This window comes from Xyrauchen texanus, chromosome 40 (genome assembly GCF_025860055.1).
Source record: "Xyrauchen texanus isolate HMW12.3.18 chromosome 40, RBS_HiC_50CHRs, whole genome shotgun sequence".
Taxonomy (NCBI): Eukaryota; Metazoa; Chordata; class Actinopteri; order Cypriniformes; family Catostomidae; genus Xyrauchen; species Xyrauchen texanus.
Window position 1 is genome coordinate 12,103,202 of NC_068315.1, and position 25,379 is coordinate 12,128,580.

The 25,379-nt window shown below is 38.0% G+C and overlaps 1 protein-coding gene across 2 annotated transcripts in view; it reads right to left on the reverse strand.

Moving 5' to 3' along the window:
- Positions 1 to 25,379, reverse strand: part of LOC127633212 (actin-binding LIM protein 1-like) — an 87,492-nt gene that overhangs the window by 39,349 nt on the left and 22,764 nt on the right. For both annotated transcript variants that reach the window (XM_052112139.1, XM_052112138.1), the window contains exons 2-4: positions 22,299 to 22,433; positions 8,062 to 8,245; positions 7,225 to 7,334 (exon numbers count right to left, since the gene is read on the reverse strand). In XM_052112139.1, the coding sequence (XP_051968099.1) occupies positions 7,225 to 7,334; positions 8,062 to 8,245; positions 22,299 to 22,433 (429 nt within the window). The remainder of the gene's footprint in view (positions 1 to 7,224; positions 7,335 to 8,061; positions 8,246 to 22,298; positions 22,434 to 25,379) is intronic.

The window sequence follows — 25,379 nt, forward strand, 5'->3', positions numbered from 1 at the left end:
AAACAATATATCTATTGTTATATAATTTAAAATATAACTTTTTGCCAAATGTTTTGCTTGAAAATTGTGCTTGTGCAATCCTTATTACATTGTTCTCTAATTCAATGACATAAATAGATTTTTAAGTCTAACTTACAGGAATATTCTGGATTCAAAGCGAGTCAAATCAGCAGCATGTGTGGCATAATATTGATTACCACAAAAAAAAATATTTAGACTCAGCCCTCCTTTTCTTGAAAAAAAGCAAAAATCGAGGTAACAGTGAAAGTGAATGGGGACCATTTTTTTCAGGATTTAATGGCAGAAATGTAAATCTTATTTTAAAAAAGCACTTACATTTATTTTTATAAGTATTTTTTGAGCTGTAAAGTTATTTACGTTGTCAATTTTATGGTTTATTGCATTACGTTGTCATGGCAATGAAGTAGTAAACTTAGAAACAACTTTACACAGAATATGTTAGTAAGCAATTTTATCAAACTGAAATCATGTTAAAACACTCAAATTGTTTACATCTTGCAGCTATACTTTTGAAACAGTGAGTATTTTAATGTTTACTGATTTGCCCCATTCACTTCTATTGTAAGTGCCTCACTGTCTAAATAGCTTAACTTGTATTGAACCAGGAATATTCCTTGTCCAAAATTATTTTTAGGGCCACTGTATACAAAATCACTAACACATGTAAAGAATTCCATCACATTACACACTCACTCACTGGTGTGCACAAATAATTCTCTCCACTAGATGGAAGTATGATCCAACAGAAACCCTCCCTTAGAGGTCAGTGAGGCCTCTTGAGCTACACCATGTAGAATCACTGATGATTCAACTACAGGCTCCCAGAAGTGACTTTTACACAAAGCATCTCCATCTAATTCATAAACATTGTTCCCTTGAATATCCATCTTTAATGAACAATCAATAGTGAATCATTGTTAAATTGCATGACTCATTGTCATTGACTAAAGGCCATTATGCCACTATAGAACAGTTTCCGAAAGGCAAGCATCCTCCCTGCATGAGAAAAAGCTTCCTCCTGGAAGAATGTTTCATTGCATCTTTCTTCCATAAAATGAAAGTGAATGGAACAAATGTCATACAGATTTGGAACAACAGAATTGTCCTTTTTTTGGGGGTGAATTATCCCTTTTATACATGTGTATCATGCAAATATTAAGAGCAAAAAAACTCTGCTTCTACTATTTATGTTCAATTTGGCTGAGATCCAAAAATCTTTTTAAAAAGCAGGGATAGATGCAAAGGGGCAGGGAAGTCCCAGATGCTGCTGATGTTGCTTGGGGCACAATGGCAACCACTGACAGTGAGGAGAGGATATGATGCTGTGCATTGCATCTAGCACTCTAATGCATCATTTACGCATTCTCAACCTCTCTGTGCACTGTGTGTGTGCAAGAGAGATCCGCAGAGAGAGAGAGAGAGAGAGTGTGACTGTGTGTACAAGAATAAGCTGGTGAAAAAGAGTGTATGTGTAGAGAGAGAAATATGAGAAAATGGAGAGAGAAAACTTTTAAAGAGATCTGTGTTCTATCCACCTGTAATGAGGTTTATCTGAACCTTCAAACCTGGCTGAAAAGCTAAAACAAGCCTAAGATATTTAGATGGTCTTGGTCTTCCAGCCAGGTCTGGTTTTAGAAGGGTTTTAGGCACTTTTCAGCCAGTCATGCTGGGAGACCAGCTTTAACCAACAAAGACTACCTTAAGGCCAGCAAACCAACTTAAGTTGGATGAAGCTGTTTATTCAGTGCATGTTTCATCAACCCCCAACCCCCCCAACCCCCCTCAAAAAAACAAAACAAAACAAACCCCAGCTTAAATCAACCTATGTTGGTTTGCTGGTCTTCCCAAGCAGGTTTTCTGTTGGTGTAGTCAATTTCCCAGGCTTATTAAACTGGTGTTTAACTGTTTTTGCTGGCCTATCTGGTTAGCCAGCTGGCCTCCCAGACTGACCAGCTGATACGTGTCTAAAACCTCTCTAAAACCAGAAAAACAGACCAGCATAATCAGCCTGGCCAGAATGGGAGACCAGCAAACCACCTTAGGCTGGTTTAAGCATTTTTTTTTAAAGCAGGGATGCTGCTCATCAACAAATAATTTAGCAGGGCTAAAAAAAGATATATATTTTATATTGGTACTTCTAATTATTGTGAACAAATGTATTTTAAATGACAAAAACACAGTTGTAAATAGAGATCTCGAACTCTCCAGCGACCCAATTTGCTCACTTATTTTTGTTCACTCCTTCCCTGAACTACAGTATGTGGCATCCACTATATAAAAAAAAAATTAAGTGAGATATTTCAGATGCAACCAATGTTTTCTGAAACAACACAATGGTGCCAAGCCTTTAGAATTTACTTAATAATTTCCTCTGAAACAAGCAGTGGCTTGTTTCTAAATGGCTCTTCTAATTCTTTATCACTTGATGTTGTTGTGTAATAACAATTCCATGAAATCATTTTGACAATTTATTTCTAATCACCAGAGCCATTATCGACATTAAGGACACTTCAGGAAATCACTCAATGCTCATTCTCCACATATGGAGATTTGACCTGTCAGCATATAATAATCTAGACCGTATCAGAAACAGGAAGGCCATAGAATACTTGGGTAAGATAGAATGGGGCAAGTAGCAGGCACAGCAGCGCTCTGAAGGAAAAGGAGCTTTTCATTGGCTCTGAGCCTCCTGCTTGACTGCTGGGGCCCAGCATCTTAAATTACACCAAGAGGACCCCTAATCTACTGGAGGATGATGAAGAACTTCCTTAAAGTGAGATAAAAGAGTGAGAGAGTGAGAGAAATCAAAAAGAGAAAGAGAGACAAAGAGACATCATGAGCGTTTCCCTGGTTGGCAGCACAGGAATGGGTTATAGTAAGGGTCTTGTCAGCTCATGTAACACTAAAGGAGTCTTATAAGAAGCAGGGAACCTTATTAAAACTGTATTTCAAGCTATCTTTATTTTCTGAAGGTTCTAGGGTGTTCTTGGTGGTTGCTTTATGCATACTGGCCCAAGTCAAAATAGCATATCCCTAAATGTCTTGGTCCCAAGATTTCAGGACCCAAGAGGTAGCAACTAGGGCTGTCAATCGATTACAATTTTTAATCAAATTAATTACATGGTGTCCCGATTAATTAATCGTGATTAATCACATTTAAATGCGTATACAAATATTTGCTGAGAAAGCCCCTCATATAACAATAATTCAATATATATTGATTAAATAATTATACATAGCTATCTTTAAAATAATATTTAAAATTATATATATATATAAAATAAAACAATATTCAAATAATTAAAATGCATTACATTCTTGTGGCAGAAGAGTTCAACATTGATAAGACAATACAAAAAGCGGCTTTAGAATACAATATATTGTTTACTACCATATTATTGAACATAAGTCAATCATTGGCATACAGTTCACAGCAATCCATTTCACAAGTGAATTTGTCAATCAGTTGGAGATTTATTATGAAGGCTTGTTTAAGGACCCGTCAATGAACACCTGCGTCAGACATGCTTGTGTAGTGTCTTGGATGCGTTACATCACAAACATAAATTTTTAGGTCACTGTGTCAAGTTAAATATAATTTAATACTTAGAACAAATCTTGAGATCCCTTAGTTCGGATTTGCGCTCCATCAAGTGTTTTGAACGCAAGAATGTAACGCATGTTTGTGTTGTTCTGCTGCTCAAGGGTGTTTTTCTTCACTGTATAAACTGTGCATTGCCACGCAGATGAAGTTTCACTTACTGTCCTCTGGAGTAAACAGGTGGTACTTGTTACGTTCCTGTTCGTCTGCCCTGTGTTCTCTGTCACACTATCACGTTTATGTCACGTTTCCTTGTCTGTTCCGTGTTTTCCGTTTCACCCGTCACCATTCACGCTCCATGTCGTGTTTTCCTTGTTGTTCGCCCCGCGTTTCACTGTCTTTGTCCAAACTACATTTCCCACAATTCCCGGCCTCCGTCACTGCCTACAGTCATCAGTGTTTTCACCTGTGTCTTGTTCAGTCTCCACTTTGTCTGTGTATTTAAACCCCAGTTCTTTGTTCAGTCCCTGTCGATCGTTGTTTGTATGTTTGTGACGTTTCATGTCGGTTGCCTGTTTCTACTCGTGTTATTCGCGTTCCCTCGTGGTTACCCTGTTCCCTGTCGGTACCGTCCGAGGTTACCCTGCTGTTCGCGGATGTTCATTTCTTTAATGTTGTCAGCCTGGTCCGTGTTCCCTACCCGAGTTCTTAGTTATGTTTGAGTTTTGTTTCATCGTGTTTAATCTGTTTCGTGCTGTTTAGTTTCCCGTTTTCCCATCGTGGATTTTCCTTTGTGTTTACATTTTGTTTCTTCTGTGTCAACCTTAATAAAACCGCATTTGGATCCGCACCTCTTGTCTGTCTTGTCCTGTTTCCACACCAGTTATAACAGTACTACAAGCTTGCATTCCTCAGGAATCTTCCATATTATGGCCTGGGGACATTGCTATTAACAGTGTTAATTTTTAGTCAAATTAATTGCACTGAATTAATGTGTTAAATCGACAGCCCTAGTAGCAACATGATAACACAGGAAAATGGCATGTTGCTTCTGAAAGTTCATTCCTGAAATCAACCCCATTCAGCCGAATAATTGAAAAGTCCGATGCCTAATCAGACTTATTTCATCAGTTCAAATATGTTCACCTTTCCCTCTATAAATACTGATGGTGTTTTGCGTTAGCAGCTATAGACACATGGGTTCTGGTCCTGTGGAATCCAGGAAGTAATCACACTCACATAAACAATAATTAGTGCAATTCAGATGTTGCGTTTCACATTACAATTACATTTTAAGTCCACTGATGGTTTAGGGCTGGGGATAGAGTTAGGATATAGCATTAATGAAATGTGTATTACTGTTGACTGTGTTACATAAAAATTCTTAGCGTTTTTGGCTCTGTGGACATTTCACCCTAAAACTGGAGCTCACATGTGCCCATAAGTTCAACAATGCTTCCAGCTTTGGCCACTGTGAGCAGTGAATAAATTCTCAGCATGCACAGACCGATTTCAGCAACAAATCTTTCGGCCTACTGTTGCCAAATTAAATGTGTGATCAGTCTGAATATGGCTGGCGCTCGATCACTTAGAATTCTTTAATAAACTGATAGAACACATTTCCTCAAAAGGTTGCATGATTTGATGTTTCAGCGTAGCACAAAAGGTTGCAGGTTGAAATGCAGCTATTACTTAACACTAACAAGAACCTTAGAACCAAGTACTTGGAAAATGCGCTGCTTCCGAAACTGCATACTATTACAGTATGTACTGTATTTGATGAAGGAACACTTATCTGCAAGGAAAACAGTAAGTTCTTTTAGGTATGCATGCAGTAGTATGAAACGTGTTCGGACATACCTATCCGGGGATGTGGGCATTGTCTCGTAACCCGAATATATGATGTAAGAGCAACAACCGCAAAAACGATATGCTCTGGTTTAGCTAAACAAGCACCATTTAAGCACTAGGAACAATTTCCTTGGTATAAACTCATATAAACTCCCATTTTCAGGACACTATATTTTAAAGATAATTTTGTGAAAATCCAACTAACTTTACAGATCTTTATTGTAAAGGGTTAAAACAATGTTTTCCATGCTTGTTCAATGAACCATAAACAATTAATGAACATGCACCTGTGGAACGGTCGTTAAGACACTAACAGCTACAGACGGTAGGCAATTAAGATATAAGCAGTTATAAGACATTTCTACTGACTAAAAAACACCAAAAGAAAGATGCCCAGGGTTCCTGCTCATTTGCGTGAACGTGAACGCTGCATGAGGACTGCAGATGTGTCCAGGGCAATAAATTGCAATATCTGGACTGTGAGACTCCTAAGACAGTGCTACAGGGAGACAGGGAGGACAGCTGATTACCCTCGCAGTGGCAGACCATGTGTAACAACACCTGCACAGGATCGGTACATCTGAATATCACACAGGTACAGGATGGCACCAGCCCGAGTTACACCAGGAATGCACAATCCCTCCATCAGTGCTCAGACTGTCCGCAATAGAGAGAGGCAATAGAGAGAGGCTGGACTGAGGGTTTGTAGGTCTGTTGTAAGGCAGGTCCTTACCAGACATCACCAGCAACAATGTCGCCTATGGGCACAAAACCATCTTCGCCGGACTAGAAAGGACTGGCAAAAAGTGCTCTTCACTGATGAGTGATGTTTTGTCTCACCAGGGATGATAGTTGGGATCGATTTGGAGGTGGAGGGTCTGTCATAGTCTGGGGCGGTGTGTCACAGCATCATCGGACTGAGCCTTTTGTCACTGCAGGCAATCTTAATACTGTGCATTACAGGGAAGCCATCCTCCTCCCTCATGCGGTACCCTTCCTGCAGGCTCATCCTAATATGACCCTCCAGCATGACAATGTCACCAGCCATACTGCTCGTTCTGTGAGAGATTTATTGCAAGACAGGAATGTCAGTGTTCTGCCATGGCCAGCAAAGAGCCTGGAATTTAATCCCATTGAGAATGTCTGGGACCTGCTGGATTGGAGGGTGAGGGCTAGGGCCATTTCCCCCAGAAATGTCCGGGAACTTGCAAGTGCCTTGGTGCTTTGGCAAATCTGGTGCAGTCCATGAGGAGGAGGTGCACTGCAGTATTTAATGCAGCTGGTGGCCAAACCAGATACTGACTGTTACTTTTGATTTTGATACGTTTATGTCTTAGTTGTTGAATCTTTTTATGTTCAAACAAATATTTACACATGTTAAGTTTGCTGAAAATAAAAGCAGTTGAAAGTGACAGGACATTTCTTTTTTGTTGAGTTTATATAACACATACGGTTGAGAAAAGCCAATCCGACTTCACAATAAAAACTACAAAATAAAAGAAAGCCATAAAAGCTATGATGCAAAAGAGTAGAGAATACGGATAGCTTAAATGTCTGCATCCAAAGTTTACCTCTAAATCCCACAGAAAAAGCATTTAGATGAAACAAAAAAAAAAAGCATGTGGATATTTATATAGGACTGAGATGAGCTTCCACTTAGCAATGACCTTCAGTCCTGAGTGTCATAAGATCTGTCAACACACACAACCACTACACAAACTAACACATCTATAAAAAGCAGATGTTTTTGTCAAACTGAAATCTGAGGAGGACACTGAAACAACCAACACAAATACACGTGTGAGACTTACTGCTAGAGGAGCTTATGTCTTTAGGTGTTGGGGAAGTTGGCTGAATGCAGTGTTGGCAGAGACAGTCTTTTCCATTAAAAGTGACTCGATCACCAGCAGGAAACGGCCGTCTGGAAATAAGACAAGGATTAAACACAAAAATTTTGCCATACATTACATTCTATTACTAAACATTTTTACTGTTATTACAGAAGAAGAAGAAAAAAAGTGAATAATTTAGATTGATCTGTATCTACTGTTATGGTTATTTGTGTGTTTTGGGGGCCATTAACTATCCAATCCGATGTCAGCAAAGTTTAATGTCAAGTCACATGCATGAACAAACTCATATTTTAGTATTTGATGACCATTTTCCACCTCTCTATTACCATCACAATTAAACAGTTTTATTTACTGTGCATTTAAGGTCTCTGTATCATTGACCTCTGCTATGATTGGCAAACTTCTTTGCATCTGAAGAGTTGAGGGTAGAGTTAGCTAACCCTAATCCTATTGAGTACCAACTCTTGCTTACTTACTTTAAGCTATGCAGAGCTGCAGGTGCTACACACAGCCAGGAACAGTGCAACATTTTGGCTGACTTTATGGTTTACTATATATCAACAGTAATTTAATTATCTTCATCTTTTGGTGTTTAGGCATAATTGTATCTATCCATCTTCATATGATACTGCACCATCTCATTCAAATAAACAGCACTAACAAGTCAGTGGGTCTGTGCGTGAATGTCTTGTCTTGCATTTGATCACATTCATGTGTACAGTATTTAAAACATTAAATTTTTTGTGTGTGTGTGGTCACAAGCATGACCTTACACACATGTGTGTTGTCTCTTACTTGCAGACAGTGCAAACGAAGCATGAGGGGTGGTAGGTCTTCCCTAGAGCAGTGACCACCTCCCCCTCCACAAAGTTTCCACAGCCATTACACCGAGTGCCATGAAGCCTTTGGTAGTCCAGTGTGCACAAGTACTCCCCGTTCTTCATGAAGAACCCACCTTGGGCTAGGTCACAACCGCATACTGAATGCATACAAAAACAGAAAGAAAACCGAAATGAGCATTTAGTCTTTAATGAGATCTAACAGCACAAGGCAGGCTTCTAATACCAACAATATCTCAAATATCTAATTCTCATAAATAAATATCTCAGTTGTTTAACCTTGACAGCAATGAGGTTAAATGAAGAACAATGGATATTATTTGAAGACTTGTTTTTGTTTAAGTCTCCTAATCTTCTTCTGAGAAATGTTCGCATTTGGGTCCATTTTTCTTTCTACATGTAATTTTAGGAGAAACATCGGCGACTTCCAAGTTAATTCAATGAAACATAAAGGAGAGCTCCACTATGTCTCACTAGAGTAGTGGTTCTTAAACGTTTTGCAAGTGTGACCCCTTTTAAGAATGATAATATTTCACTGGTTTGAGGGAAGCCATATTCTCAGTAACAGTGCAACAGTACCTGTCCCAGGAAGTATTTTTTCCCATTCATTTCTTCAATAGGCATTCAATAAAATCATAAATGTTTTAGTAGAGGCAAGTAGTTGGAAATTGTAGGGAGACCGAATTGATTGCGTCATCCACAGTACATCATGAAAGTGGGTGGATGCTGTCGTGCTTGTTTGGCACGCTTTGTTGCCTGCAAATCTCTGATTGGTTGAGCGTTTTTCTTTAGGATCATGGGTAGTGAAGTTGTTTACCAGGAATTACACTATTAAACACGATAGTTAAAAAATAATTCACCCAAGGAAAAAATACATTTGACTTTTACTTCCAGAAACCGACTGTTGCACTCTATAACATCTTCCTTTATAAAATCATACATACAAATATCTTACGTAAATTGTTGCATTCAGGTAAATTGGAAAATGTCATTTACATTTTACATAGTTTCATGAACAAGGCCCATTAACAGCCAAACAGACACAACTCAAGTTTTAAAAAATTAGAATGTCAGCAAACACAAAACCTTGATGCTTATCTTGGCTAGTGTGTTTCAGGACAAAGTCGTACAAAGACAAAGTTTGGTTAACTCAACAATTCTTGAGTTAGAGAATGTTTTCAAGAGTTTGGCACAAAGTTCTGACACTTTATAAATGTGTGTGCATAGGGGTTTTAGATGTATGTCCTGTTGGCAAGTGTGGATGTCTCTAATTCTGCCATCACATAAGCCCGATCTGCCTGAAAGGTCCTTGGCAGTCTGCCACTGATATTTCGCAGCTTGTTTAGCGTCATATGATATCCCCTTCTCAACAAGTGATTTTTCTCTCACGTCCTGCCTGTCCTTTTCTCTTGTTCTGTTTCCCCCTGCATCTCGTCAATGTTTTAAACTATGCAAAAATATAAAAAATTGTTTTTACCAATATTACTGAATAATTGACAGTTAAATAATGGGGAGAAGCAGGCCAGATTCAAAATCTCATCTCCCACATGAGCACTATGTGCCTAAAGCTCATGGTAACCATGGCAAGAACGTATAGAACAAATTGAAAGTAAGGCTGTATCCAAGGAATGCTTTGGTGAACTTACATTAAACTTCATGTGTTGTTGTTAAGTAGGGATAAATCAGTTCAGAACTTCTATACTAAAGCGCAACATTATAACTGGTTGGCTTACAAGAATACTCTAATTATGCTGTCCTGTTATACTTTAAATCACATTTAAAGTTAAATGCAATGAACTTGATTTCACTGTTGTGTTATGGAGTTTGGTTGTCAGGTAAATGATGAAGAGAAGAGGGGTGATGCAGGCCAAAATTAAACCTCAGACTCCTACTTCAGCAACATGGCTTCATGTGTCTAAAGCATGCGGTAACCCCATAGGCCATGATTTAGACAATATGTTAAAGAAAAATGTGTTTGTGGCCATGTGATCAAAGTGAAGGACATGGAGAGACATGGAGAGCAGAATATCTTGCATAAAATACTTTAAACGAAAGACCACGTCAACCAGATACATTGCTTATAAGAATCAGAAACAATATGTATAGTTATATGAAAGTGTGGGAATTATTGATTGATAACACAACTCAGAAATTTCACTCCAGTCTAAAATAGTAGAACATTTAAAATTATTATTTTGTGGCTAAATATTTTTCATATTACGTGTTCACCACAAATCCAAATTCCTAAATTTACTCTCTCATCTCCACAACTGTTTGTAGTCTAAGTACTGGCATTTTTGCTTCACATCTTGCGCTCCAGTGATTGTCTTTAAGATTAGGCCTTTTTTACCACAATCAAACAGACAAATGTGACAAGCAAGTGGCCATGGCGACAATCGTCATTAGCAGAGATAGACAGTTGCGTCAGCCTCACGGCCTGCGCCCTCTCCGTGTCTGGCATTTGGGTAACCTTCACTGACAGGGTGCAGAATGCCAGGGTGCCAGTTTTGAAAATGTCATACCCATTAACGTTGATCTCGTAACTACAGACCATGGTGCAGGGGGGTTCAGCGTGCTAATTCTTCCACTCCTATCCTAGGCCGCCTGTAATCTTAACCATGTTGTGTTGTCCAGGGTTTAGCCTAGCAGTGAAAGAACTGTGCTGGTAACCAAAATGTTGCAGGTTTAAACCCCAAAAGGGGTGATGTGTGAAAAACCACATCTAAATGACCATTTATTGATGTAGTATGGTGTTTATTCTTCCAACAGATATCAGAGTTCAGTGATACCAGGAATTGCAATTGCTACCAATTTAGTTGATAACATACTTTTTTGAATGCGTCCTACAGCTTTCATGGAATATTCTCCAAATTTGTCTCAAGGTCAAGGTCAAGGTAACTTTATTTATCCCCGAGGGGCAATTTAGATTACAGCCAGCAGTAACAAATATATTAATCAAACAACAACAATAAACACAACCACAGAAGAACATAATTGATATTGAATTTACCGGGTATTGTTAACAATGGTGATAACAGTCGGAATAAATGACCTTTTTAATCTGTTTGTTCTGCATCGCGGCAGACTATATCTGCGCCCGGATGGCAGGCAGCATAAATTCATCCCACAAGGGATGACTGAGGTCAGCCAGGATGGCTCTCGCCTTCTTCAAGGATCTGACCTTATACAGGTCATGTAGGTCATTTAAGGGTGTGCCAACAATTTTGCTGCATACCTTCACGATACCTTGCATGCGATTTTTCTGTTTAATAGAATGTGACCCGTGCCAACAGATAAAAGAGAAAGTAAGAACTGATTCAATAAAACAGGAATAAACCATTTCCATAAAAACAGTATCGACATTAAAACTACGAAGCTTACGAAGAAATTGCATGCGCTGATGTGCTTTTTTACACACAGCATCAACCTGGGACTCAAAGCACAGTTTACTGTCGATTACAGTCCCAAGATATTTGTACTGCTGCACTAGTTCAACTGGCTGATTGTCCATCACAACAGGGGAAATGACAGTGGGATTTCTTCTAAAGTCAATGCACATATCTTACGTTTTTGCAACATTAATATTTAAAAAGGAGGATTTGCACCAATCAATAAAATCATCCACTACAGGACCGTGTTCGTGGTCATCACTACTGAGAAGGGACACAATGACAGAATCATCCGCAAATTTAATAATGTGGCGCCGTTCATGATGGCTTTGGCATTCATTTGTATATAAAACAAATAAAAGAGGGGAGAGGACACAGCCCTGGGGGGACCCAGTAGAAGAAAAAAGTGCATCTGATAAAACACTGTTCACTCTCACCCTTTGTGACCTCACTGTTAAAAAATCCATTAGCCAGCAGATCAGTCCAGTATCAATGTTATAAGTGTTCTTCAACCTGTCTGCTAAAACATGGGGCTGAATGCAGTTAAAAGCGGAGGAAAAGTCAATAAATAGTAGACGGACAAGAGACATGGCCCCCTCGAGATGTTTAAAAACCATGTTTAAAAGTGTCCCTATTGCATCGTCCACACCTCTGCCCGACCTGTAGGCGAACTGGAAAGGGTCTAACTTATCCTGTACATTGTCCAAAAGTGCATCCTTCACTAGCCTTTCAAAAGCTTTCATGACAAGAGATGTAAGTGCCACTGGTCTGAAATCATTGAGGGTCTTAGGAGTTTGAATCTTAGGCACAGGAACAATTATTGAGTCCTTCCAAAGACAAGGGACCCTATGCAGGTGTAGAGACAACTGGAAAATGAAGCAGGAGATGTCTGCCAGCTGAACAGCACAGTTCTTCAAAACACGACCCCCGATCCCATCGGGACCTGGACTTTTCCTTTCTTTTACACCACGAAAGAGTTTCGAGACCATGAATTTATCAATGGGAACAATATTATTCACAGGATTTAAATCAACATTTTTAAAAACAGCCACCTCCTCACTAAAATCATTGATATTAAAACGATTATAAAAAACATTCAGTTCATTAGAAAAGTCCAGATCGGTTTTTCCATTCTGAGTAATGGAAAGCTTTTTGGACTGCAATCCCATTATGGTTTTCACGCCCTCCCAAGCAGGACGTGCATTTCCAGTACTTTGTCTTTATATACGTGCTTGGTCTCAGAGGATCTTAATCCCATGCCAATAAAAAAATATTAAATATGTTCATGTGTACCATGTCAATTAAATTGATGCTAGTATGCCAAACAGGAAAATAAATTGGGAACACTGGCATATTTATCATTATAATTACAATCATTCTAAAATGATAATCATGCCATTCTAAAATAGGTAATAATTAATGTAATTATCATTGCCACCATGCCATCAGGCTACCTAAGCAGCTGATGTTTGTGCCACCCACTATCTATAAGATCTACAGTAAGGTTAAATCTGCTTATAACCTTTGAACTGACTGGCCTAAAAGCATAGTTCTATTGTCCTTTGATCCTTTTAATTTAATGCAATGAATATGCAACTGTTTTGCTTGGCCTAGAAATTGCTGCATTATGTCCTCCCACATAAATTGAAGGAAAGAAGCATAGATGATGCTTTAAGAGCACAGGAATTGAGTTTGCTTATACTTCAACACATAATGATAGCTATGCAATGATATTGCATACTTAACATCAGAAGAGAAGCAGTAATTACAGGGCTTATAGCCATTGGGAATTTAACACTGTGTGTATGTGTGTGCTTCTGTGAGCAATGACGCAATGTTATGACGCTCTCGACTGTCTATCAAGTCCCTCCTCAACAGAGCAGCCTGTTAACCTCCTCCCTGAACAAATCATGCATCCTTCACAAACTCTCATGCACTAAGCCAACCCCTCCATCCACACACTATTTCCATCTGCCTCAGCCTGAATGGAAACATAATAAAATATTCATATAAACAAACGGAAGAATTTCAAAAGAGCAGGTAGATTTGATTCAGTTCAGATTCACAGCCTTGTGTGCTGTCCTCTCACCCAGTCATCTTGGCTTTAAGTGGCATTGAAAACCGACAGCGATTTGCAGTGACAAACCGCCTGCTACAATTGGACACAGGAACAGTCAAGCATGAATGGCAACTAACAAGCAACAGCACTCTGGAACCTTCAGCTATGTAAACGCTGTCAGTGTGAACGGGGCTATGCAGATGAGACATGACAAATCGAAAAACTTTAAAAATATCTTTAAAAAAATGTGAGTTTTTGTCTTAAGCCGCAGAAATCACAACAAGAGATGAGCGACAGGACATTTAGTCGATTGCTTAGTTTCTGTTTCTGCTGCCCACAGTAAATTATCATTGGTCCAAAATCCCACTGCACATAACTGCATTTTAAACATCAAATATGTTTAATAGTTCTCACTGGCTGCGATTGTGTCATGTTGTGCAGCAGTTTCATGTTCAGTCAGTACTGTGTGTGATAAGTGCTTTTATAAACTGAGCTACAGCAGGTTTTTGCGAAGTTAATCTGCAGTCTTCATCTGTCTGTCTGAGAATACATGACACAATGCGTATTTGAATAGTTGAAGGAGCACATATCAACCGCGAGCACAATTGTGGTCATATATTGTTGCGTATGCATACTGAACAGAGCCAAGCTACAGTATATCCACGTATAGTTGTCCAACTCCGCAATAACGAGACTGGTATGATTTCAGTATGACAAAGGCATTTACAAAGTTTGTAAATGTACTTCGTGTGGAAAGACAGATTGCTTGTGATCGCTGGAAACTTGTTTGAACACAGTGTTTGGATATTTGTTCAGTTCAAATTCTGCGTCAAATTTGTTCAGTTCAGACTGAGTTCAAGTTTAGATACTATGATACAAAGAGCCTCAGCTATAAAGCCACACTTTGCAATCTGTCAGCGTGCAGTACTGGATTTCCCATTCAGTACTGTATGTGCAGACATTAAACAAGCTTTCACAGACTTCATCAATATTTAATGAGTTTCCCAGCATGCTGCATTCTCCCTGCACTTAAAAGGATAGTGTGGTTTCAGAATGGGTTTCCTCTCTGCTCTGATGCTAAGTTCTCCTGCAGCTATATGTACATGTGCGATACACTTGGGATGAAGCTTAAAAAACATTTCTCCATGAAACATCACAGCAGTGGGATGTGTAAACAAACATAGTCACCACACCTTATTTGAAGTCTACTGTCATCTCTTCTATGTGCTAAAGTTTTTGTACTTCATTTTTATGCACCTAAACACTTTGTGAGATCAGCCAATGGAGCAAACAAAATGATTCCCAAACAAAAGTTCTGGCTTGAGGGGCCTCTTGACACTGACCATGTGACCATTAATTATCCATTTGAATCTACCCAAAACATTGTTACGACAAAGGAGACTACCATACTGTAGGTCAGGCCTGTCCAACCTCATTACTAGAGATGGTAAGAGTCTGTAGAAGAGTTTACGCTTCATGAAATAGCTTGACTAGCACAGCGTTCTTTACTGTGTTGACTTATTTCCTTTTGGGCAGGTCATATCAAAGGCCTCATCCTTTTAAAAATAGCCAATGGCGTAAGTTAAAAGGATAGTTCACATACACATGTAAATTCTCTTATCGTTCACTCGCCCTCATACTATCCCAGATGTGGATGACTTTCTTTGTTTTTTAACACAATTTGGAAAAGACAAATGGGAAAAAAGACCAATTGCAAAAGGCTGGCATAAAGAAGTGAAATGACTTTACTAGACAACCGTATTTCTTCAAACACAATTTAAATACAAGTACAATAATCTCAAAACTCACAAAAGAACACAGACATCCATAACAGTGAGGAAGAGTCATTTCATGACCAAGCATTTAAATGCAAAACGTAGTGTAAAGAGACTAAAAAATGAGGCAGTGTGAGCTAAAGGCTTGGTTCTACTGTTTACACTCAATCCACTTACTCTCTGCTGCCACCTATGTGGCTGACTTGCCACAAGAAAAGTAAAACTGTCCAAATTAAAGGTGTATATCTGCGTAAATTTTATTTGGTCAACTTTTGTTAACAAACTCTAGTCCAGTCAGCTGTGTGGAGATCATAAACATTGACAACATTAACTCAGATGCTCTATATTGCTGAGCTCTTCTGATTGGAGATGAGGGGTGATGGTCTGCATTGTCTGAGTGAGCAGATTTTAACAGTGACACATCATGAATGGTGCCTGTGTTTAAGGGTGCATGAACATCCAGCAATTCTGCACAATAAAACATCAAGATCATTAAAATGATTACTGAGTCTTCATATCAGAAGTGCATAATTCACTAATAAACATTACATCTGTGTTACTTTATGATGGAATCTATGTGGAATGCTGGTGGTATGTTGCAAGTATATGCCATACTTTTAAATTACTCTTAAACACATATGAGCTGTCTGTGCTGAGATTAATTTCCCATGAGCCATTTTATGGCTGACACATATTAACTGCATGACTGTGCCAAGCACATTTACAGTAATAATGTGCACAGAACTGGTGAAAATTCCTGACTCTAGTCTGACAATTTTTTCAGGTCATTATATTCTAAATGTTGACAAGGCAAAATGAAGATGTAGGTTATGTAGGAAGAGTACATTTTCAGCCCAGAGGAGAACTGTGTGTACCACAGTAATTTGTGGTAGGTTACATCCCACTTCTTCATAACCTATATCTTCATGGAACAGTGATGGTTCTTTGATATATATCATGGTACTGTATGATTTATATATATATATATATATATATATATATATATATATATATATATATATATATATACAATTGCCATTGAAGTACTTTGAAGTACTACAGTATGTAAACACAATGGCAATGATATTAGCATTGAGCATATAAAATAAATAAATAACAACCATGTTATTATCATGGTATGCTTTTGATAATGTGATGAGCATTCATTTCAGTCAACAAACATAAAGTGTAAGAACTAGATAGTATTCAGCATGTCGTTGATACCAAAATTTTACTGTATGTTTTAGTTTAATCCATAATCCTAAATTAACATATTTCTTTTCTCCTTTGAAGTGAAGCTGTTATGGGAAATCAGTCAATCTCAAATAGAGCAACATACTTCTAAAGATAAAGACATATGAACATTCTTAGGGTGACCTCTGGCTGGACTTCTCATTGGTTCTTCTCCCAGTTGCTTGTTTGAAGCCACAGTATTACAGGCTTTGGTCTTAACATTACAGGCCTGGTTTCAGAACAGTTTGTGTTTTGTATCTAAGGCAACATACTGACTTTATGCTGGGTTTATGGTGACAGCAGTAAATTGTTTGTTGCTTTTATGATGGTTTGTGTACTATGAGTTATAATCACTTTTATGAGTGTCTAGTTTGGAGACTGACAAAGAAAGATAGTGAGGGAAATGTGACGAGGATATGTGGGTGTGTGTGTGTGTGTGTGTGTGTGTGTGTGGTTGAGTAAACTAGAGGGGTTGTCATACAACTGTTTGGTTCATGGGAGAGTGGAAGGAGTGTGTGTGTGTATCTGTGTGTGTGCAGTAAGCAATCAGGGTTGTTGATATATTGAGGCATTCAGTCAGACAGTGACAGGTGCCAGAAAATTTCAATCTGCTATTTTAGTCAACACTGCCTGAACTTTTCTGGCTCCTCCTTTCCCTAAACTAAGAATCCCATTAGCCCTAACCACACACATAGACACACGTACACTAAATAAACATCTAAATGTATTCACCTTACTCTTCAAAATGAGGATGACCTGACCAAGACACGTAGAAACCAAACTTCCACTTCTGTTGACAAAGAATTATCCCCTGATAACTTATTGATACACTAGGAATATTCCAGGTTAAATGCAAAACATTCTCTCATCATTTACTCACCCTCATGCCATTTCAGATGTGTATGACTTTCTTTTTCTGCAGAACACAAATGAAGATTTTTAGAAACTGTTCCCAGCTCTGTTGGTCCATACAATGCAAGTGAATGGGTGCCAAACTTTTGAAGCACCAAAACCCACATAAAGGGAGCATAAAAGTAATCCATATGACTCCAGTGTTTTAATCCATATCTTCAGAAGTGATATGATAGGTGTGGGTGAGAAACAGATCAACATTTAAGTACATTTATTTTAATAAATTCTTCTCTCTGCCCAGTAGGGGGCAATGTGCACAATGTGAATCAGCAAAACCAGAAGACAGAGAAAAAAAAGTGAAGAAAAAGGACTTAAATATTGATCTTTTTCTCACCCACACCAAATCATATCACTTCTGAAGAAATTGATTTAACCACCAGAGTCGTCTGGAGTGCTTGTGATTTTGGAGATTCAAAATGTTTGCACCCATGTATGGACCTACAGAGCTTAGATATCCTTCTAAAGATTTTCATATGTGTTCTGCAGAAGAAAGAAAGTCATGCACATCTGGGATGACATGAGTGTGAGTAAATGATGAGTGAAGTAACCTTTTAAGCTCTATCAACTGCATCCATGCAATGCTGTCAATTACCATAGAAAATAGGAGAAGTTAGGCATACTGTTAGCCTCAATCACAATTCACTTTCATTGTATGAAAAAAAAAAGATGCAATGAAAGAGAATGTTGACTGAGACTTCTTCTTTCCATTCAAGAAAAAAAAAAATGTCATATAGGTTTGGAATTACAAGAGGATGAAATGATTATGATAGAATTGTCATTCTGGGTGAACTATTCCTTTAAATGCAAATATTAGTCCCGCTAAAATAATGACTGTTTTCAAACAGTCCCCCGTCTTCCATTGTTTTCACTTTGAGCTGCTCAATCAAACAAATTGCAATTGCGCTTGGTGCCGCTAGTGGCACAGAAATCACACACTTCACATTAAATTGTATTTATCCCAGAATACAGCTGCAGAATTGTGATTACGTATCCTCCTATTCATTCTTGCTGTCAAAGAGAAACCCCTATGAACTAAGAGCAATAAAAAAGCTAAAACATTTTCAAAAACCTATCTTTATATATCAGTGTAATGCTTCCTCCCAATGAGGATCAGCAAAACTATTTCCAGAATTGCTTCACGTTAACAGCTCCCAGAAACTATGCCCGGAATAGCATACAAAGGCTCTCTGACTGACACAGCATTCACATGCACAGATAGAAAGAGAGAGAGAGAGAGAGAGAGAGAGAGAGAGAGAGAGAGAGAGAGAGAGAGAGGAGGTAGATGGAAAAAGACAGGGGGTCTTGTTGCATATTTATATGCACAGAAAATATTCTTATGTACAATTTCCGGATTTACAACAGGCTAACACATACATTTGTTCTTACTCTTGTTCTAATTTTGATGCATCCAGATTATTCTATATGAGGGAGCACATGCCTAAAGTTCATAATTTTCATAAAACACGCCCAAACCATCTACCAATAGTTTCTGTTGTTTCTTACTGCTATTCTAAATCTAGAATAATTTTTCATGAAAACTTGATGTACAAAACATGCACAAATAAGTATGTATGCATGGTTATTGAATTAGATTCAGTGTGAGGTATGGACAGGAATATAAAATAATCACCGTAGAGAGGGGGATTGGAGATGTAGATTTTGGCTGCACATGCTAACTATAGCAGATAAAGTGGCTGCTTAAAGTGAACAAATGAAACTAATAGAGCAGAGCAAGGCTCATTAGCTTAGAAGTGAGCTGTAGAGCACTGGAACTTCTCTTGCCAGAGTCACAACAAAGAAAGTCACATTAGACCTTATGCAACACTCTGGATCCTGCTTTCCAGGAAAAGAGCTGATTGACTAGACATATGGGATTATTGCATTGTAAGTGGACTACATGTAATTGACCTGGTTAACCTGATGCCTAGTGTTGATATCATTTTTGTTTAAGAACTACACCACTAGTAAGAACTAATATAGAAAACTGTGCATTTTCTAACAAGGAAGGGGCGAAATGTACTTCCATATCCTCAGATTTCAGATGAAGGTGCACAATGCTGCACAATGCTTACAAACATGTACTGTGGAGCTACCATGGTACATTGGTGGTACTTTTATATACAGTGTACTTAGGTATTAAATAATGAATTACCATATTCACATTCCGTGGTACTCCAAGATACATCAAAGAATACCACTGATAGGATAGGACAGAATAAAGTAGTAGATATACAACTGTAAATCACAGAATAGGAATAACAATAACTAAATACAACAATACAGTAAAATATGGCAGAGGCTTTATGCACTAATTGCAAATAGTGATAGATGCTATTTGCCCCCAGTTAAATACTAACATACACCGTAGGGGCATCACTGCAGTGTGTTTATTGTGTTTATTTAGAGTCCCACATAAGCCTTACACCAACCCCTACCCCTAAACCTACTCCTAAACTTTCCTTACAAAAATTAACCCTGGTTTTACTACTGTTACCATAGTATAACCATGGTATTTTGTATTAGTATAAATCATAGTAACCACAAAATTAAACATGGTTACTATATTAAAACCATATTACTTTAGTAATATCATGGTTAATTGCAACAAAACTATGGCTTCTGCAAAAAACATGGTAACTACAATATTACTAGAGTAAAACTATGGATAATTTTACCCGGATTATATCTTAAACCCCAAAGATTGCACAAATGCATTTCTGGAAAACCGTGGTATGACCATGGTACATGTACAACAAGTCTGTTCCTTTTAACCCTTTTTTTTTTTTTGAGTAAAACTTTTTGTAAGTACAAAAAACAAAAAGACCTTTTGGTCAAATTCCATTATGGGCCGTGATCATGATTTAAATCAAATTTTAATCTGAATATTTGCTAACTATTCCTTATCACTCTTATTCAGACATAAAAAGCTAATTTTGTGTACTTTACCCAGAATGTTATGGGCCAATTGAAGGTTGTAATTGGCTTTCAATTCAAAGTTTCAGATCAAACAATATGTCATATGAAATCTAACAGAGACAATCAATGAGAAACATCAAAGCAAGTTTTTAGCAATTCAGTCCACTCAGTGGCCATCTTTGGAATGCTTTCAGGCAGGCTGGGCAGATATTTTTCTATGTAAACAAGTTGCATTAAAGTGCAGCTCCTATCTACTTTAATGGGGAAAGACAGAAATCTCCAAAACGGTTGGTCAAGATTATGATCACAGGACATTTTTCAAATTAGCAGTAAAATCTTACAACACTGTTATCATAAATTGTGCTTCTTTACCTCTGATTATGCTACAATTTTCCCAGCTTGTATAGCTAATGCACACATGCATTTTCGAGATGATTGGGAGGTGATGTGTGTATCTAAAAGGTGATTGGCTCATTTACCTCTAAGGCGGTACTTTCTTTTCTATATCCATTGGCCGTCACATGTATAGTAATTTATTTGGCAATGGTGTGCCAAGATCAACAAAGCAACTGAGAAGGCATATAAGCAACTCAGTAATAACAGACCACTGTCATTTATGATAGGGGCCCCCTGTCCTAGGACACTAATGCAGTGTCAGTGATTAGTGATGACTAATGCGGAGCTACTGGTGGAGTAAATTTCTCAGGTGGGATTACAGAAGAATCCTAGAAAGACCTCAGCTTCAGAGGGCTTTTTAAGGATTTCTCAGAATAGAAGCTAATGGACACACTGACATTTATTGTCCACATACATAGTTTATACAGCCAGACATAGTCACCTGTTTTTATGGCTGCCAAGCCAATGACATTCAAATGGCTGACGACACATTTATCTATCAGCAGTCTAGCAGGAATACAGTACATAAATTGACCATCTTTCTTCCAGGAATGTTCCAAGTGCTTTTTTTATTGAGTATACATCAAATGCAACGCTTGTACCAAACAAATGCAAATTGAGTAACTGAACGTTTCCTCTGGTTTCCAGAAGGAAATTAACTGTCTGCTCTTTGTGATTGGCAAAACACCATCACAAAAACCATAGATTATCATATATGACCTGAGGGCGTGGCTGGTCAACTTGTACAAGGCACAAAACATTTGGAGACAAAGAGCCAAACACACTTACACTAAATAAAGAAGAAGGTCATAACCACAATAGACTAGAAGCAACTTCACAGCTGAAAAAATTTAAATAAAATAAAAAATTAAATGGTTTGTTGGTCATAGCTGGTCTCCTATCCTTGCCAAAATGTTGCTTAGATGGTTTTGCTAGTAAGCCAGATGGTCTATAAATCTGACCAGATGACAAGTGTTAAACCACCTAAGGTTGGTTGTTTAAGCTCGTTTTTTCAATAGGATTTTGGTGACAAAAGAAGCACTCACCAAGAAATCCTGTGACAGACACTTTTCTTTGATACCTGTCAAGTTATGTACTTAAAACCATCCCAGGTACAAACAGGACAGTACCACACAGAACACCAGAGAAGACTGAACAAAGAGTGACTAGCTCATTTAATGAAATTACCCTGGTAGTGGACAGGGGGCGTGATACAGCTTTTGACTAACGATAAGATTTCATTTATCAGGTAAAAAAGTTGTGAATTACTCTCAACACAACCACAAAGCCATCTGCTTTATAAGAGCCAGCTTTGTTCGCCTGTCTTGCAGTTTTAGACTGGGATGAAGCTAAGTAATTAAATTCCTCAATAATGCTCAGACTAGAGGAATTTGGTACTACTCTACACACTGGTTTCCTTCATGATCTGGGAAATGTCTCGAAGCAGCTATCAAAAGTTTTGCTCTCTCAACACTGTTTCCAAAAGGTGAACAAGTTAACAGTCAGATCATACCTTTGCATGTGAAGCATTTTATATGGAAGTGCTTGGATTGCACCCGGAGAACCTCTCCCTTGCATGGCTCCCCACACTTGTAACACTGGATGACCAGTTTTCCTTGTGGATGGTGGGATTCCTGAGGATGAGCCACTGTAAAGGGACACAGAGATATGGTATCAGCAAAGATATTGGATGAATGAGCATAGTGCTGAATATTCCATATTTGAACGCATTCATACCCAAAACAATCAGTTCAACAACCAACATTAACTAGAGTATTTCAATGAGAACAGTAGGACAGAATAATGTTACATGTGCACTCAGCCAAAGGAGGTTTAGCTTTTTAAAAAGGGATTAAAAACTCCCAAAATGGATTTCTGTACTACATTAATCAGTAAATCAACAATGTGGTCATTACAGTGACAAAGATTGCAGGACTATACCCGTAATAAAATTAGACTACTTTAGGGATCATAATATGGAGAATGGGACTTTTCCTGCTTTTTTATTTTTAAAGAAAATACTTTATTGTACAACGAAGATAATAATACAAAACTCCCCCTGCATTTGTTTTAAGTCACATCCACACTAATATGTTTTCAGTTGAAAACTAGAGCTATCAATCTATTAAAATATTTTATTAATCGTATGATTTCTCATAGTTAATCGTGATTAATCGCAGATTTTGAAAGTGCTTAAATTTCACTCTATATATACTTATTTTCTTACTAAAGAAAGAAATATGTAACAATACAGTTTTCTTACCATATTCCAAAGAATTCCATGGTATAAATACAGAAATGCCCTAAAACAGCACCAATTGAAGTGCTCTATTTTTGTGACTGCGCTAGGCGCAGCATTAAGCTGCAACGACTGCATGCTATGCCTTATGTAATTTTTGTGAGAGTGCAAATTTTAAGCACAATTATCATGCCAGTGCAAAGTGCAAGTGGCTGTGGGTAGAAGTGTTTGCGCTATCTGTGGGTGTATGCACGCAAACCGTGTAATGTATGTTAATATAGTGGCACAGAGCGCAATGTATGAGGTGCCCCTAGGGACATTATTCAGAATTACCATGCACATACATGTACATTTCCTCTCACATACACATATGAAACCAAATTCATTCACATACTATAGTGAAATGCTCACACACATACAAGTGAAATGCTTTTACAAACACAACTGAAATGCTCTCATACATACAACTGAAAATATTACGCTCACACACACAACTGAAATGCTCACACACACATAACTGAAATGCTCTCACACACACAACTGAAATGCTCTCACACACACAACTGAAATGCTCACACACACACACAACTGAAATGCTCTCACACACACAACTGAAATGCTCACACACACACACAACTGAAATGCTCTCACACACACAACTGAAATGCTCACACACACGCAACTGAAACGCTCTCACACACTCAACTGAAACGCAATCACACACACAACTGAAACGCGCTCTCACACACACACAAGTGAAATGCTCTCATACATACAACTAAAATGATTACACTCTCACACACACAACTGAAAAGCATTTCAGTATGTTGTATGAGAGCATTTCAGTTGTGTGTGTGAGCATTTCAGTTGTGTGTGTGTGTGAGCATTTCAGTTGTGTGTGTGAGAGCATTTCAGTTGAAACGGAAGCACATTTCAGTTGAAACGGAAGGTGGTTAAAGTACCCACTCCACTCCAGTTGGTGGCAGTAGTGCACCTCAAGACGAATAACTAGAAGCTGTTGAAAGAAAGCATAGTAGGCCCATCGCCTACTATTAGGCGATGGGCCGGACCTCGAAATTATGAATTTAATACTTACCTCACAGCTGTGTAAGTCTTTTTTTGCTGAGGTCATGTAATAAAATCTTATAAGTACTACAGACATTGTTTCCAACTTTGTTGTTTGCACATTTGACGCAAAATGTCCTTACAAACTCTTACTTTTTTAAACCGGCAAATAAGCAGTACTAATCATAACGTTAGATAACCTCCCGTTTCCTTGACAACCAATGTAAATAATGAACACAGATGACCAGGAAGCTGCGTTCTTGAAATTACAATTTTGCTGTAAATCATTAAAAATGTAAATTTAGGTAAAAATGAGGTGTTTTATCCATTTAGCCTCAAATGTAAAAAGCCCTGTAACCCCCCTTTCCCAGACAAGTTGGGCAAAGATTGTTCAATGTACAAATTTATGGGTGAACCTGCAAACCACAGAGAGTACAGTAGTTGAAAAAGCCGTATTGGCATTTAACTTAAATTCCGAAGACGTCCAAGATGTGCCGGCTAATGTTGGATTTCACAGAGAATGCTACATGCTCTTCACCAACAAAGAACAAATAAGAAGAGCACGTAAGAAGATAGAAAATGCAGCTAACAACAGTGAAGGTTTGTATCAAATGTATAATTTTTATATAAAACGTTTCATTTATATACATTTAACCCCTTACTAGTCAGCCCCAATTTTGGCAAGTGATGCATTCATGACATCCCCAAAATAAAAAGGTTGCTGCTCAGAAGTCATTCTGAATATACACATAACCAACAAATATTTAGAAAGCCAACCCTTGAGAGTTTACATTTCAAGACTCAAAATTAACCAGACTGTTATTAATACTGAGATATATAAGCTCAAACATAGAAACAAAAACAACAAATATTAAGAATATATTTATAAAATGTATAAAAATATTATGTGAATTTAGGATTGCAACTTATAACCACAACTAAAACATGGGGATTTTTTTAAAGACAATCATCCCGCACATCCTATTCAATATTCTATAATAAAATCAACTAATCGAATATTCGAAAATCGTGACTCATCCCTAATAATATAGTATTTCAGTGCAAGTGGATGACATGACAAGTAGCAAAAGGCAGTGCAATATGTGTGTAAGTGGGGGTCAAATGTTCATAGCAAATTTAAAAATAAAAAAAATAAACCAATGTAGCAGCATCATAGTGTAAACTACCAGTGTATTTGTGCAAGAGTCAATCAGCTGCCCTTAGGTTATTGGAGGGTGGGGGTGGAAGGAAGAGGCTCTCTATGATTCCGCTATAGAAAGTTAAGGGGAT